Here is a 15,350-nt window from a genome sequence, read left to right as displayed (position 1 = left end):
GGTGTAATAGATGCCATTGGATTCTAATTTTGGCTCCTTAGTTCACATATTTTGATGCCATGAGAATAATGAATTTTATGATGTATCTTTTTAACTTTGGGAGCGTTATTGTGGGGATGAGATGTGCCATCTGTTCATTTCATGTGAATAGTTTCTATATCATCATTGTTCTTGATATTCCTTTATTATAGTGACAGCACCAAACCACTCTTCACAGGCTCACCATTGTCCAATATGCATTCAGCATTTTATTTTTGAAAGGGGAGTAAAGTCTGAGCACTTTAATCCCAGTCAGTGTCCCTTGTAAGCTACACCTTGCAAAGAGCAACATCTACAGCCCCTTTCTACTGCAGACAGAATGTACTGGTTAACAAAGTGAAGGGAGTATTCTAAAATTCTATTCCAACAACATGTGGAATTACAGATGGGAAACAGTGAATTACGTGTATGATTTTCACCGAGTGGTTCTGAGTGACATCAAATAGACAAGAAGAGTGAAGCTCGGATTGTCTATGATGCCACTGAGAACCCTGAGGTGAAAAACATCACTTTTTACCCATATTTATTATGTTATTTTTGGCCCCAAAATCATCTGCCCCTGTTTTCAACTGCTGCGCAATGGCATAACCCCTGTTATCTACCCCTGTCCCAAAGATTAAAAAAGCGTCCTTGCATTTCTTGACCAGCACCCACCACCTCCCATGCCCCCTTCCCCCTCCTGCAGCTGAGCTCTCTGATTTCAGTCAAAGCAGACCAGCAGAGCTGTGCTGACAAGCTCCCAGAGAGCCCTGTCTGCCTGGCCTGGAAGGCATTTATGTCACCACAGCAGTGGGTAACCAGTTTTGTTATGAGAGCCATACATAACAACATTCTCAATTATTTTTCTCTATTTTTACTTCAGACAACCGAACAATATAGCCCCATGTTTCAATTACTATTCAAGAAACATTGCCCTGTTTAAAAAGCATCTTTTTCCTGCTAACGGCCCCAAAATAAACATGAAATGAAACATAAAGTAAACATGTAACATCTACGAAGCGCTCGGCCTTTGGTCTCATGGCATTCCCACCCACGCACACTTGATGGCCATTTAGGGCCATATAGCACATTACATGATTGCTGCAGGCAACCAACAGTTGTGCCTCGGCAGTAAAGGTTGATACAGTGTTCCATAAGACATATTTTCTTTTTGCATCTTTAATAAAGCACCCCTCCACCCAGGAATCTGCACCAAACTTTGGGAAAATGTATTGCACTCTCCATTTCAGCCTGCTAGCTTTGGTGTAAATGCTTTCCGTGATATGGGGGTTTGCAAAATAAAGCCTTTCACTGCTTTGGTATATTTTCGATCAGTTGTATATAAATTATAAGTGAAAAACTAAGTGGCCAATGCAAGGCTATGTGATTATGCATTTATAATTTATAAGCAAGCAATATGCAAATAGTAAGGAAGCAGTTTTAGTGTCAACTGCCACAGTGAGACCTGCATAATTGCAAACAAGGCAGTGGGCAATTGTGAACCCACAACTCCTTATGCTGCAACCTCATGAGCAGTGCTTAATTTGTGCCGATGGTTTCCGGTGCTCAGCACCGCAACTTAATCATCAACCCCGGACCTTTTCATGAGCACCAGTTAACGACACACGCATAATATGCACAAGGAGATTAAGAGTATTGCCCAGAATCACAGTATGTTGAGCCGACATCGAGACTCCTTGGTTCCCTAACTCAGAAGTCTGCAGCTCTGGCCATTATGCCACATCCTCTCCTCACCTTCATGGTTAGCAGTTGGTTCTGTTTTAGGCACCACTAACAGGAGAAATGGGCTGGTACAAGCCGCCTTCTGGCGAGAGCCCAGGCACTTATTTTCATACAAAATAACCACTGTTCACGATAGAATTGATAAGGAGGACCAGGACAGCGGTCAGCTGCAAAGGTGCCCCGTTAGCAGTTGGGGAAGACAGTGGGGGAAAAGGACTCCAAGGGCAGCTCTTGTCTGCCCTGAAAAAAATGCTGAATGCTATTACTTTTTTCACGTCTTCAGGCGATTTTAGCACCTTGTAGGAGTTTTTTTAGCTTCCAAGCTTTGCTCAACGACAAGGATCCAAGAGGTTTGTTTACCTCCCCTCATCCCGAGGTACCTCTCTGTTCATTCTTTTATTTATTTATTTTTTACATTTTATGAAACCTGTCTGCTTCTATCATATAAAACTAGTAGAATTTTTTTTAAACTTTTTTTTATTGAAACCATGCTCATCATACAATGTTTACAGTCAAGCTATGACGAATATCATGGTACATACATGGCAGTTAAGAAGTGGCAATATCCCATAGGAGAACATTAATTACAATCAGTAGGGGCCCTTTTACGGTTCATTGCACGTTATATCGCAGTTATCCACCTCCCATCTAGCATATAGAGTCGTCAATCACCCTGGAACGTGTTCCCTGCCCATCAATACCTCCTGTGGGCTTGCCACGTCCCAACACCTTTTCCCACTTCTTGGGACAGCCCGTGTTTTGATAAACCAAACTGGCAGATTTGATGATCGGGGATGGAGCAGCATTTGCAGCATTGCTTCTCCCAAAGCTATGGGGCAACCAGGGCTTGGTGCACAGAGTCCCACATCAAATAGGTGAAGAGCTTTGGAGACACCAAGGAGATTGCACCACCAGAGTGCCACATTTTACGACATTACTTTGGCGCAATGCCCTGCACCATAGTTACAAAGCGGCATTAAGCCACCATGCGTCACTTAATGCCGCTTTGTAAATATCGTCCCCTTTCACGCAGGTATCTGTGTGAAAGGGGCATGCAATGAATGTTGCTGTGGGTGTTCCACCGCAACACCCTTTGCTTTTTCATGCTGGCCCAGATTTACAAGGATCTGTAAATCTGAGGCAGCGCCAAAAACTGGTGCCACTGAATAGCAGTCATTAGATTGGCGCAATGAGGCAAAATACTTTTATTTCTCCTAATTTGTGCTCTTTCTATGTGTGATGCATCCTGCAGCACACATAGAAAGAGCATATCACCTTTAAAGATTGCTTATGTGCAGGAAGGTGTCCCTTCCTGCACATAAGCAATCATCCCTGCAACACACCCCCTGGCACCTTGGTGCAAGGGTGTCTGTGTTAGCACTAGGCAGCTTTTTTTTAGTGCCAGTGGAGGGGAAACCCCCATTGGTGCACCGTATTCTTGTAAACACGGTGCATCCCGGCATTTTTAAATGACACAGCACGGAGCTGCTAAATTGCATGCAGTGCCATGCTGCGCAATTGCCTTGTAAATTTCACCCCAAATGGGAGACAGTCAGACCCACAATGAGTCTTCAGAGGAAGCCAAAACAGGCCTATAAGATCAGACGAGAGTGGATCTCTGTGCGTCTCTTTTCTCACATGAAGTGTTCAGATGTAAGAGGTGCATTGCTTATACCATCTTAATGAATGGTGAAATGATCTTACAGAAATCAACAATCTGTTTTCTGTTGTACAGGTGTGCCACTATCGTGACTCTTGGTCCTGGTGAGACGAGATCCTTCGACTGTGGTGGGATAGCGGGACGCTACGTCACAGTGATTATTCCTTCAGTCTACCAATATCTGACTCTCTGTGAAGTGCAGGTCTTCGCCCCACCCAAGCCAGGTGAGCTCCTCTCTGGCAGAGTGCTGATTCAGTGGTACTAAGAAATCCAGTGCCCCCATCCAGCTATCGACCTGCAACTTACATGAAGCTGTCTTAATTTCACCATCAATCGGTTCTATACAGTGTTAGTCTGTTCAGTCCCTTCTCACAATTTCCTGATGGATTTATCATATCCTGGGCAGTCTATCACTTTAAAATCTATCTTTGGCTACTCCCTCTCACAGAAAGTTTCCTATTTTCAAGAGAATAAAACCACAAAATAAGATCTGCTCCAGTCAGCTGTCAGCACCGACTGAACTCCAAACTTGGAGAATGTAAAATTCCTGTTTATAACAAACTAGAACATCTCAAATATACAGGTCCTGCATGCTACAGCATAACCTGTTGTGTAGTTCCTATATATCCTATACAGGATCTGCGCGTTCGGATAACATAAACTGTGGGTTTTGTGGCAGACTGGTTCCGAGCAGCCCCATCGGATATGTTAGCCTGTTTGCATTAGCTAGCTCACAGTGTCACTAGAGTCTCCTCTCAGCGGGGAGAGAATAGTTTCTGGCAACCTTAGAACATGACAACCCTGATCCCTCAGGATCGTGGAAACAATATACTACTTTTCGCTCAGTCACTCGTGCTCACTTAGTTTGTCTCAGAGATACAAAGAATAAACAGTATGGGCGTATTTATTGAACAGTTGTTATTCTCGTGTAGAATAGATGTGCTGCAACAACCATTAGACAGTAGCAGAGATATATGATTAGCAGTACTACGAAAGTAAAGGGATGGTACAGTTCTATCATCTTGTAGTAATCATGAATATAGACACGTACATAAAACACATGATCAGAAAGTGCGTACTCCTAAGACGCCTCCCTAACCAGATGTACCTAAATGTACCAGGCATCGGTGTAGGTGTTATGCAAAGAATCCCTCTAAGGTCTAGTCAACCCCATTACCTGAGTAAGGAGAGAATATGGGATCCTGTCCTGGTCTTGAGTTGGACACCCCGCGAGGGATGTTAGACCACTGCGAGCTGGAGCATCTGCATGCAGGAACATCAGCGTCTCTGGTCAGTGTGTCAGCCGGGAAGTCACGGTCTCCTCTGCTTGTCTAAGCAAGACATGATGTATATTTACCCACAGGTCTCCCAGGGGTCCTACCTTGCTGTGTTACTGTGTCAGCCTAGAGGATGACGTTGGGCCTGAACTTTAACATAGATATTATACATGAGATATTCATCCTTCTGTGAGTCCTGCTGTGCCTCCAAGAAGCCTCATGCATAATGTATGAGTATCGAACCAGGGAAAAACCAGCGTTCTGAATGCAGTGTCGTATCTAGGTAAAAAGTTAATGCCTAAGAACCGTTATGTATGTAATGTGGGGAAGAATATAGGAGAAAAGTTGTGATGTTTACATATGCGTATATAAGGTACCTATATGGAATATAATACCCAGTCCTCTTCCAACTGGACGACATATGTAACCTATAGCGCACTACTAGCCTAACTAGATATAGGTATGCTTAATGTTCATAAAACATTTGCTTTGTTAAAATGTTTAAAAACTTCTAAAAATCTTTTAAAATGGTAAAAGAAAAATACTTGCAAACGATTGCTCTAAAAGTGTTCATAGTTATAGTTCAAACTACTATAAGCATTAGAAAGCCATTTATACCCAATAAATTAAAAGGAATGTCAATTTTGTATCTGAGTTCCAAATTGAGCTTGTTATTAAAAAGGGCAAATTTCTTCCAGCACACGACGAGCCAAAGTGGGTAAATTGTTTATGTGTCCTGGCTGGTAGACGCAACATTTTGGTTGCTTGCTTCCGCAGTAGAGGGCCCTTGTAGCACCTCGCAGAGTACGTCAATTGAGCACAGCTGATCTTCCATGGTGTCTGCAGCCGGTGCTGGGGCAGCCTGTGCGCCGTCCAGAGCCTGGGTGCCAGTGGAGGAGCCGGTGTTCATACCAACAGGTGCAGTTACAACCTGTGGTGGCTCAAGGTCTAACACGCATTCTTCTCCGCAAAACAGGCATCAGAACCAAGATGCACTTAGTTCTCTCAGGCGAGGCGTGCCTAGGTGTTGTATTATTCGGTCACAGTATTTCCTTGGTGACTGGGACGTCCATTGCGTAGAAGATAGAAGACAATCAGGATACCTGCAATTAGAAACAGGATCAGCGGAAGTCCTTTAAAGATGCTTCTTAACATGGAGTGTATGAAGTTTGGTATAACTCCAAGTACCGTCTGAAAGGTGCTTAGAAGTCCAGAACCTATGGTCTTAAACAGGTGGACAATGCCAGTCGTATCAGACATGTTAAAGATACGATTTACAATTTCTACGAAATGGAAAGGAGAATTTGTATTAATAAGCACCTGTATCTCAGCTTAAGACCTTGCGATCTCCATTTCAAAAGTCTCTCGAGCGGAGGATAAGGTCACAGACTGCTGTAAAAGCATGGCTTTCATCCTGCCTAGAGTATCAAACAGTTTAAAGAAACATTCAGTGAAGGCCATAATAGCGCATCCCTGACTGTATGTGTCGGGGGAAACAATACTTTAATACAAGTAACCCTGGATTTCACGGTTATCAGATATGCGATGCCCAGGAGCATTCCGCAGCAGCCTTGACTGTTCAGCATCAAGTAACTCCCATTCGAAAGTAGCCCGAATGCTGGAGTAATCACTGCAGCTGGGGCACCCCTCAGATGACAGGATAGGTTCGCCACAGAACCATTACAAGCCCATGCAGAATAATGTCCTAACATATGAGCGATCCACTTAAAGCGCTCTCACAGTTTGTTCCACTGAGAAACACTTCTCGATCCCCACTCCAGCATTGAAATCTCTATTTCCCGTATTCTTTCTGCGGCCTCTTGTTGGGATATTTTCCAAATTTCATTGTAGGTAGCGTAAATGCCAGCATATATGAAACATTTCTTTTTTTTTTTATATATATTTTTTCAAATAAAAAAGTAGCACAATACAGTACTTACACTGAGCCTCATCCATGATCATTCCCGTATAGATAAAATACAAATGAGTCTCGAACAGAGCAATTCCCCGCCATTGGATTAATATGAGCTTGTATTTTCCAGTCATAACCTGTCAATTTGGTTATGTGGATTCGTTGGGAGTCGTGAAACAGCAATAGGTGGGCACCAGAGATGCCGCCTAGGGCAAGGCTCTGTCAGTTTCCAGTGTGGAGGACCCCTGAAGTCAGTTTCGTTAAGGACTGTTGTGTATCTCCACCCACGTCCAGCCCAAAATGTTTTCTCCAGGGGTCCCATATCTTGCAAAATTTATTTGGGCACCCCCTGCTTCAATATGTGGTTTGCTCAGCCACCATGTATGTGTCCATCCCTCTCATCCATTCCTGTATATTAGGTTTAACTGCCACCCCCCATCGTCGGGCAATGTCCCTCTTGGCGACCAACAGCTCCAGAGAAGCAAAAATTAGTTGTGGTCTAGTGACATCTACCTCGCTTGATATCCCCAATATCACAAAGCGAGGTTCCATTGGCAGTCTTACACCCAGGACCGTACCCAGTAGCTCAATCACCTACGCCCAATGCGTCTGGAGCTCGGGACAGGCCCAGATCGTGTGAAAGAAGTTGCTATGTGTCGTAGTGCAAGTCAGTGGCGATTTCGCCCTTCCCATTTTATGCAGCCTGTCTCTGTCATAATAAGTTTGGTGCAGTATCTTGAGCTGAATGAGCCAAAGCCTTGCTATTATGGCAACCTCTCTGGGGTTTATCAACGCCGCCTTCCGGTCAATGTCCTCTATGGAGCCCACATCCCCCTCCCACTGTATCCGGAGTCCAGTCAGCCCATCTGGGATTTTGTTATTGATCGTTTTATAGATGATGGAGACTGCCTTGTGGATCAACTCCTCTTGTAGGAGCCGCCCCTCTAGGGGTGCTTATTCCGGGAGGTGCTCATTGGGGATATTCTGTTTCTGCCATGCATGCTGTAGTTGCGCCTATTTAAGAAATTGAGAGTTGCTCATATCATGCTCAGGTTTAAGTGTTGCCCATGTTTTGAGCTCCCCTTTCTCAATTATGTCCCCTATTGTGGAGATCCCCAGGAGATACCAGGACCCAAACCCCGTGAGCTTATGCAACTCCTTTAACCAAGTCCCTTCCCAGTGCGGGGTGGTCTTCGTGACGCGACCATCCACCCAATAGTCTTAGTCGCCCTTCCCCATGCCACCAAGGTCACTTGGGTAGCAGGAAGCGGACGGGAAACCCCTTTCCTTCCATACAGATAATGTAGGTATGTGTGTGGTTGTATTTCTTCCCACTCGAGGTGGAATGTGGGATGATCCCTGTTTTTATGTATCCATTCATTTATGGGTATATGGTGGGACGCCCAGTAGTAAGCCTCCATATCGGGGATCGCTATCCCTCCTTTGTAAGGATTAGGGGATGGTATGAATTTTGTAAAGCATATAGCAATGGAGGCAGGGTGATCATCTTAAAAATGGCCGCTCATCCGAGCAGGATAAGGGGGAGATCTCTCCATCTCTCCACGTCCGTCTTAAACTTACAGAGGACTAATCCTATGTTCTCCTTCCTGCAGACCCTCGAGTACGGAGTCACAAAGATTCCTAGGTATTTGAATCCCTCCTGCACTACTCGCAGCTCTTCAAGCCTAGGCCAATTCGTTTGGGCGGTATTTGGGCAATAAAGCGTAGATTTGTTCCAGTTAACTTTGTAGCCAGAGTGGCATCCATATTCAGTAATTGTGTCAAACAGGGCCGGTATGGTCTCGACACGATTAGTGATAAACAACAGACTGTCGTCAGCGTAAAGAGATTTTTTCCTCTTCGGTATCTGCAGGTGTGATACCAAAGCCACAGATGGAGGGATGTGTTCTGATGGCGCAGGCCAGGGACTCCAGATTTAAAGCAAAATGGAGGGGTGAGAGAGGACAGCCTTGTCGCGTCCCACTCTCGATGGGAAATGGCGCCGAGCATCTGCCATTGACCCGTACTGACGCCACCGGTTGCTTGTAGAGGAGCGTCACCCAGCTATGGTACTTCGTCTCAAATCCGAATCTCTCCAGTGTGCCATCGAGATACATCCAGTTTACGGCATCAAACGCCTTCTCGGCGTCCAATGATAGGAACACCTGTGGGCTCGTTAGGGTCAGTATCTTCATGAGCCAATTATGAGCTCATCTCAGGTTAAGACGAATAGACCTGCCCGGCATGAATCCCAACTGGTCTTCATGGACCAGGGTCATGGTCACCCCCAGGAGACGGGTCGCCAGAATTGTAGCCAGAATTTTAACTTCGGAGTTAAACAATAAAATGGCTCTAGAGGAACTGCACTGGATGCAGGGCTTGCGTTCTTTGTGTATGACCACAATGGTGGCCATCCTCGGGTCTGGTGGAAGGGCACCCTCTTAATGGGAATCTATGAAGAGCCGAAGGAGGTGGGGGCTCAGGATATCCATGTAGCACTTGTAGAATTCCGCTGGCAACCTGTTGGTGCCTGGGATTTTCCCGGGGTGAAGTTTCGTCACTGCCTCTAAGTCCTGAGCTGCTTCATTCCCTAGTACCGGAGTGGGGATACCCGCCAAGTACTCCCTTATTTCGACCTGCGATGTGGGTGTTCTGGCATGGCACAAGTCTCTCTGGTACTCTGCAAATGTACTTGCCACCCCTTCATCAGTAGAGTGGTTAATACCTTGGAGGTCAACCACCTCCTGTATCCATCTGTCTTGGGCCTCCTGCCTGTTAATCCAGGCTAAGAGCTTTCATAGAGGCGGTGTAAGTCGCTAAGTGCAATTTCCTGGCGATGTCTGTGGCCATTTCCCTATATTCTAGTCTAAGGGTGGTCAACCTGCGAGCCAATTTGGCGTCCCTGTTCTGGGAAACCTGAGCATCCAGCTCGCATATTTTTTGCTCTAACTCAACCAGATATTTGTCCTTCTCTTTTTTCTCCCAGGCTATACGGTTTTGGGCTCTGTCTCACAACACCGTTTTATATGCTTCCCATACTGTCACCTCAGAAGGGACTGAGTCCTTATTTTCAAGGAAAAAAAGCCTTGTGTCCGCTTGAATTCCTTTTGCTATTTTGGTGTTGTGTAAGTCCCATGGGTTCAGCCTCCAGGAATGAGGCTTATACCGATCCTTTAGCCCTTCCTCCACTAGGAGTGGGGAGTGATCAGAAAGGCCCCTAGCTGTGTATCCTGCCCGTCTTACATCCTGTAGTTCCCCCTTAGGGATGAAGATGTAATCCAGTCTGGAATGCAAATCGTGGGCCCCTGAATGGAATGAGAATAGCCTGTTCTGGGGATGTATGACCCTCCATGTGTCCGTCAGGCCCATCGCCGTGGAAAATCGCTACAGGGGTGTGGATTGTATGGAGCCGTCTCCCTCCCGCGTGCGGTCCATTACTGGGTCCATAACATCATTAAAGTCGCCCCCCCCACTATGTGTAAGGCGGAGGGCGTCTCTATCAAGCTATCCATTATCTTGGTCATGGTGGGTGCTCGTAGTCTAGGTGGTGCGTAAACGCAGATCAACGTGACCTCAGACCTGCCCCATAGCCCTGTGACTCCCACGTATCTACCTAAAGGATCCTGCCAGAGGCGGGAGGTTTGGAAGGGAATGCACTTCTTGATCAGAGTAGCCACTCCCCTTGCCCCTGATGTGAATCCTGAGTGCGCCAGGACCGTGTAGGCCCCTTGACCTATGACGCCGCACTGCGTGCCCCTAAGCTGTGTTTCTGTTAGCATGGCTATGTCCGGGTGAAACCTCTTAATGTGTTGGGATACCAGCCCCCTTTTTATCTTGTCCCCCAGTCCATTAACATTCCAGGTCAGAACCGCTAGATTAGGAAGTCGGCTCATGTCACTTCCAGAGGCAAAGTGCATGTGACCCCATGGTCTGATAACGAGGAAAGGTGATGCTCCCTAATGTCACTTAGTGTATAGGAGTGTGTCGCTAGGGCGGGCCCTGTGCTCAGTGAACCGATGTGCAAACAAATAAACCCCAACTGTGTGGTCTCCCTCCCCTACCCCCCCTCCCTACATCCCCCTCATTCTTCCACCCCCCCCAACTTGGGAAGGGCTCTGGACAGGAGAGAGTCGGTTGGTCTGTCATCCCCCCCTAACCCCTCGGTTATATACCCCAAAACCCCAAGTCGTACAAATTGATGTTCAGCTGTCCAACTTGTTCACAGTTCAAAGCTCTGTGAGCTTCAATGGGGGTGGTCGATACTGGCCCACTGTGCCTTCCCGCAGGTTTTCAAGATGCAGCGCCCACTTCGTTCAAGTCGGCCGCCATGGGTGGATATCCATCCGTCAGCCTCTCATTCTCCTCACTTTGTTCGTGCTCCTGAATTGCCACTTCCAGTGGATGTCTTGACTCTGGTCCCGGGGACAAATCATCATCTTCAGAGTCCGTCCATTGGATAGGGTAATCCCTTCCCTGAACCGGATCAGTTTCGGATTGGGAGCGCTCAACCATTTGCAGGTCACGCCGCCCCTTATCATACTTGGGCTTCCGCAGGGCGTACGGAGTCCCTTTTCCTGTTCTCCGCATCCAGTTCCTGGTCACACGGCCCCTGCGCCGGGGAGACCTCTCTCTGTTAGTACCGTAATGCGTCATCCGGCTATCTAATTGCGGGCCTGCCACTGAGGGTCGAAGAGCCGGTCGTTCCACCACCCATGACCAGGCCTCCTCGGGGGTCTGGAAGAATGCCTTTCCCTGGTAGATTACCTTCAGTTTTGCTGGGAACAGGAGCATGTATTGAAGTTGTAGGGCCCACAACTTAGCCTTAACCGAGTCGAAGGTCCAGCGTTGTTTTTGGACTGCTCGACTGTAAACGTTCCGGTTTTCGTAACAGACTTCTCCCTTGTGGCGTATTTCACAGAGTATTATATCTCTGTCCATGAAGTACAGTATTCTGGCAATGATGGGTTTAGGCGGGGCCCCTGGAGGGGGCTTGGCGCTCAGTGAGCGGTGTGCGCGTTCTATGATGAAGCATTGAGAAAATAGCGTCCATGGCATGTCGTCAGGAAGGCCATCGCGTTGGTGCCCTCCAACCCATCCGGAAATCCCACAAAGCGGAGATTGTTTCTTCGGGCTTCTTGGGGCTTGATTCTCTGCGTCGTCGACTCTCCACAGCAGGTTCACCGCAGCACTATGCATGTCGTGCATCCCTCTTTGGAGGTCCTTGACGGCATCCTCCACCTTCAATATGCGCGTCTCGGCCTATGTTACTCGCTCAGACACCTTACGGAGATCCTGCCAGAGCAGCAACGCTTCTGAACCGACCTGTCCAATCTTCCCCTCTAAAACCTCCCTAGAGCTCTGTATGGGCTGGAGGAGCAATGCGGTGTCCGTTGGCGGCTGTATCGCCTCCGCCACCTCTCCCGGTGCCGAGAGCACCTTGTTGTACTTGTCCATTTTTCCTTGTCTGGGAGGCTTCGGGTATTTATCGTTGGCCATGGCAGAGACCTATGCCCACCTTTCCTGGATGAGCCTGTGCAGCAGGCCCGGGGAATTGCTCTCTGTGCTCTCCCTTGCGATTGCGGCTTCCTTATGGAACAATGAGGCGGCCTGCCATCTTATCCCGCGGACCTCTTGAATGTAATGCCCAGGTCAGCGTGCCAAGCAGGTCAGCCCGCCTATGGGGCCCTCTTGTGATCCCACAGCTCTCTGCCCCTAGGGCAACGCACCAGGCTCAGAAGTCCAGAGTCTCATGCCCTACCCGGTGCTCACTCTGATGCAGTTTGTGCCAAGTGCCGCCCCAAAGTTCACTGGGTCGCTCAAGAGAAGTCAGTGTTCCATCCCCCACCACAATCTCCTTAGTGGCTGGCCTTGTGGCAGCTGCACTGGAATGACCTGTATCGTGCCGACTAGCACTATGGGACCATAAGACAGAGTTCGATTATGTATGTCCTCATGTATGCCTGGTCATAGTGACCAATTCTGTGCACTCGTATGGCCTCGTTGCTCCACTGACTTCGGGGAGAGTATCTCACCACCGCTGTCCCTCTGGCGCCATATGCTTGCACACAAGCCTCTCTGGTTACAATATTGATGGCCAGAATATCCCTCCAGCGCAGTGGTCCCACCTGTTCCCACCTGTCCCCACCCATCTCGGGGGGGTGAATGACTCGCAGTCATTGGGCGATTGGCCGTGTGGTGTCCCTGCAGGTGTCTCAGGGCCCCTCCGCTACGGTGCCAACCTCAGTGCTTGCTCCCTTAGGTTACCTTGTTCATGACGTGAGCTCAATCATGGTCTCTCACTAGCTCTTGATCTGCGGCGGGCCGCGGAACACTCGACGGGATCCCCCGGGGGAGGAGGGTCTCCACTTCTCCACACTGGCCCCTCTGCCCGCTTCGGAGCGCGCCACAGCTCTTGGGGAGGGGTTGGGCCGTGCCTCACCCAGTCGTAAATTCCAGCAACCGGAAGGGTTCCAGCCACCACAGGGCGCACTCTATCTCAGTGACTCTCATGGAGGGGTCCGGGGGCTCCCCTGTGACTCTCTCCAGCCGCGGTCCACGGCGCTGCGGTCGTCTTCACCCTGGACAAGTCTGGGCTCCTCTAGGGTCTACACTCCTTCTCGGTTCTCCTCACCCCTCGCAGATCGCCAAGCTGCATCAGTGTTGTGGGCCCCCTTCTCTCCACGGAGTCCGTCTGTCGGGTCCGCAGCTTCTCTGCGGCGCTGCGAAGCCCAGGGGAGGGAAGCGTCTTACTGTTGGTTTCCTCCGGTTTACTCCCGGGGAGTCAGGCACAAGCAGGTCGTCCCAGATCTCTCACGGGTCTGTACCTCAACGACAACGAGCCGCCACCTTGTTTCTCCGGACACCGTCTGGCCTGGAGCCAGCACGGCCGATTCTCCCTGTCGGAGGCATAGGACAGGCTTCTACCTTTCACCAAGGAAGACCGTACAAGAATACAATTCAGGTAGGTTGCTGCAGGATTTAGGACGGATTCATAGCCCCGGCGGGAGCCCACCTTAGATGCGACTTACTCAGCCATGAGCCTGGCCACGCTCCCATATGAAACGTTTTTGGCGTGGTTTCCTGGGACCTAGTAAAAAATCCCTAAGATCCATGTCTCATGTGAGTAAAGATAAGTGTTGTTTCACCTCTGTGAGTGTTGAGGTTTCTAGCCAATTGAGGCACAACTTCCCAACACTGTAGGATGTCACTACCCCTGGATATTGTCTCTGTACATAGTGTGGATCTGGCCTATGGATATTGAACCCTTCGGTCCTACCCAAGAATCTAGATTGACAGATATTTGTGTCTGTGGGCCAAATCAACCATTTCCTCCAATAGGGGTCTGATTTGTTATATTGTTTGATGTCATCCAATGTAAACCCTTCTTGTGATGTTTCATTACCCTCGGCTACTGATGGTGTTGGCATCGGGGTGTGTTCAAGTCCTTGCTTTTGACCAGGTCAAGGCAAGATGTCTCATTCAAAAACATTATTTGTTGTGGGATAAGGCATGCTCTAAATAAAGCTTCAGTTCCCTGCACTTGCCATTCTCTAGTACCCCAGACCGATTTTAAGTCTATGGTGTCGCTCCATAAGTCATAACCTTGTTCAGACAACTGGGCAATAAAAGATGCAGAGTAAATCTGTTTGGTGTTTGTTAACATTTTTTTGTGCTGATGTTGGTGCAACCTTATAATAAAATGAGGCTGGGTCAGACATATTAAACCCCATAAAATATGGAAACTTCTTGTTTTTGAACTGCTCTTTAGCGGTGTTGGACAATGTTTCCACTGATGGTATGTGAACACAATTCTAGGATTAGCAGATTTATACAAAACATTAAGACCATAATGTTGATAACAGTACATAGATTCATAATCTGCTGAGCTCTCCAATGTTTCACTATTAGAAAATGCAGCAGATTTTTCTAAATCAAAGAACATGTTATTCACAGTTTCAAAATCCCAATCATTGGAAAATGTACTTGAGGTAATGATATCACTCAATGATATTTTAAATAAATGTGGAATTTTTTAAAGTTCAGTTGGACCAAATATATCGAAATCAACTTTGTCCCACACTATACCATCCGGTACAGGAACTGCTGTAATGGTCACTGACAACAAGTCTCTTTCTATGAGATGATCGATGAGGCTTCAAAATTATATTCACTTTTTGGGCTGCAGAGTTCTGCCGAATGTCTTGTCAACTAATAAGCATGTTAAAAACTATCACTAAGCTAACTGGAAAAGAAAGAAAAGAATCCCAGAAGATACCCATAGTTCTCCCCTTGGTGATACCAGGTAAGTCTTTCTAAAAAAGCTCAAAATGTTTTTAACTTGCTGCTTGCGTGACTTTTGGGCTGGCGTTGTTTAGGTTCACTTGGATCCAATGAAAACATATCAAAGTTTATGAAGTAGCCAGAAGCAGTTTTATCAATTGTTGGAATTGCATCAGGATTTGTTGAAATCGTAGTTTGCTCTTGTCGAGGCATGTTGACGTAGACGTCTGTATTTGGTCTAATTGCAACCTGAGTGTTATTTTGAGTTGAATTTTGAAGTTGAATTTCAGGTTGAAGAGGAACGAGTTCCATGGCATTGTTGCATAGTCCATCATTTCGTATCGGTGATTCTTCCAACGTGATTAGTCTTTCAGTTTGGATTTCTTGAATTGTAGCGAGAGGAGGGCGTCTGCTACTTTGGAGTCCACGTAGCCTACTGCTTAGTATCGGCCACATAGTG

General features: G+C 47.4%; 1 protein-coding gene across 1 annotated transcript in view; it reads left to right on the top strand.

Annotated features, from left to right (window-relative positions):
- The window catches only part of LOC146869545 (uncharacterized), a 144,681-nt gene that overhangs the window by 22,555 nt on the left and 106,776 nt on the right, over positions 1-15,350 (top strand). Inside the window, exon 5 of the mRNA XM_085654201.1 lies at positions 3,497-3,645. Within this exon, the coding sequence (XP_085510327.1) occupies positions 3,497-3,645 (149 nt within the window). The remainder of the gene's footprint in view (positions 1-3,496; positions 3,646-15,350) is intronic.

Source organism: Triturus cristatus, chromosome 1_1 (assembly GCF_964204655.1).
Source record: "Triturus cristatus chromosome 1_1, aTriCri1.1, whole genome shotgun sequence".
NCBI lineage: Eukaryota > Metazoa > Chordata > Amphibia > Caudata > Salamandridae > Triturus > Triturus cristatus.
Note: the sequence above shows the minus strand (reverse complement) of the source record. Positions and strands in the feature narration are given on the sequence as shown.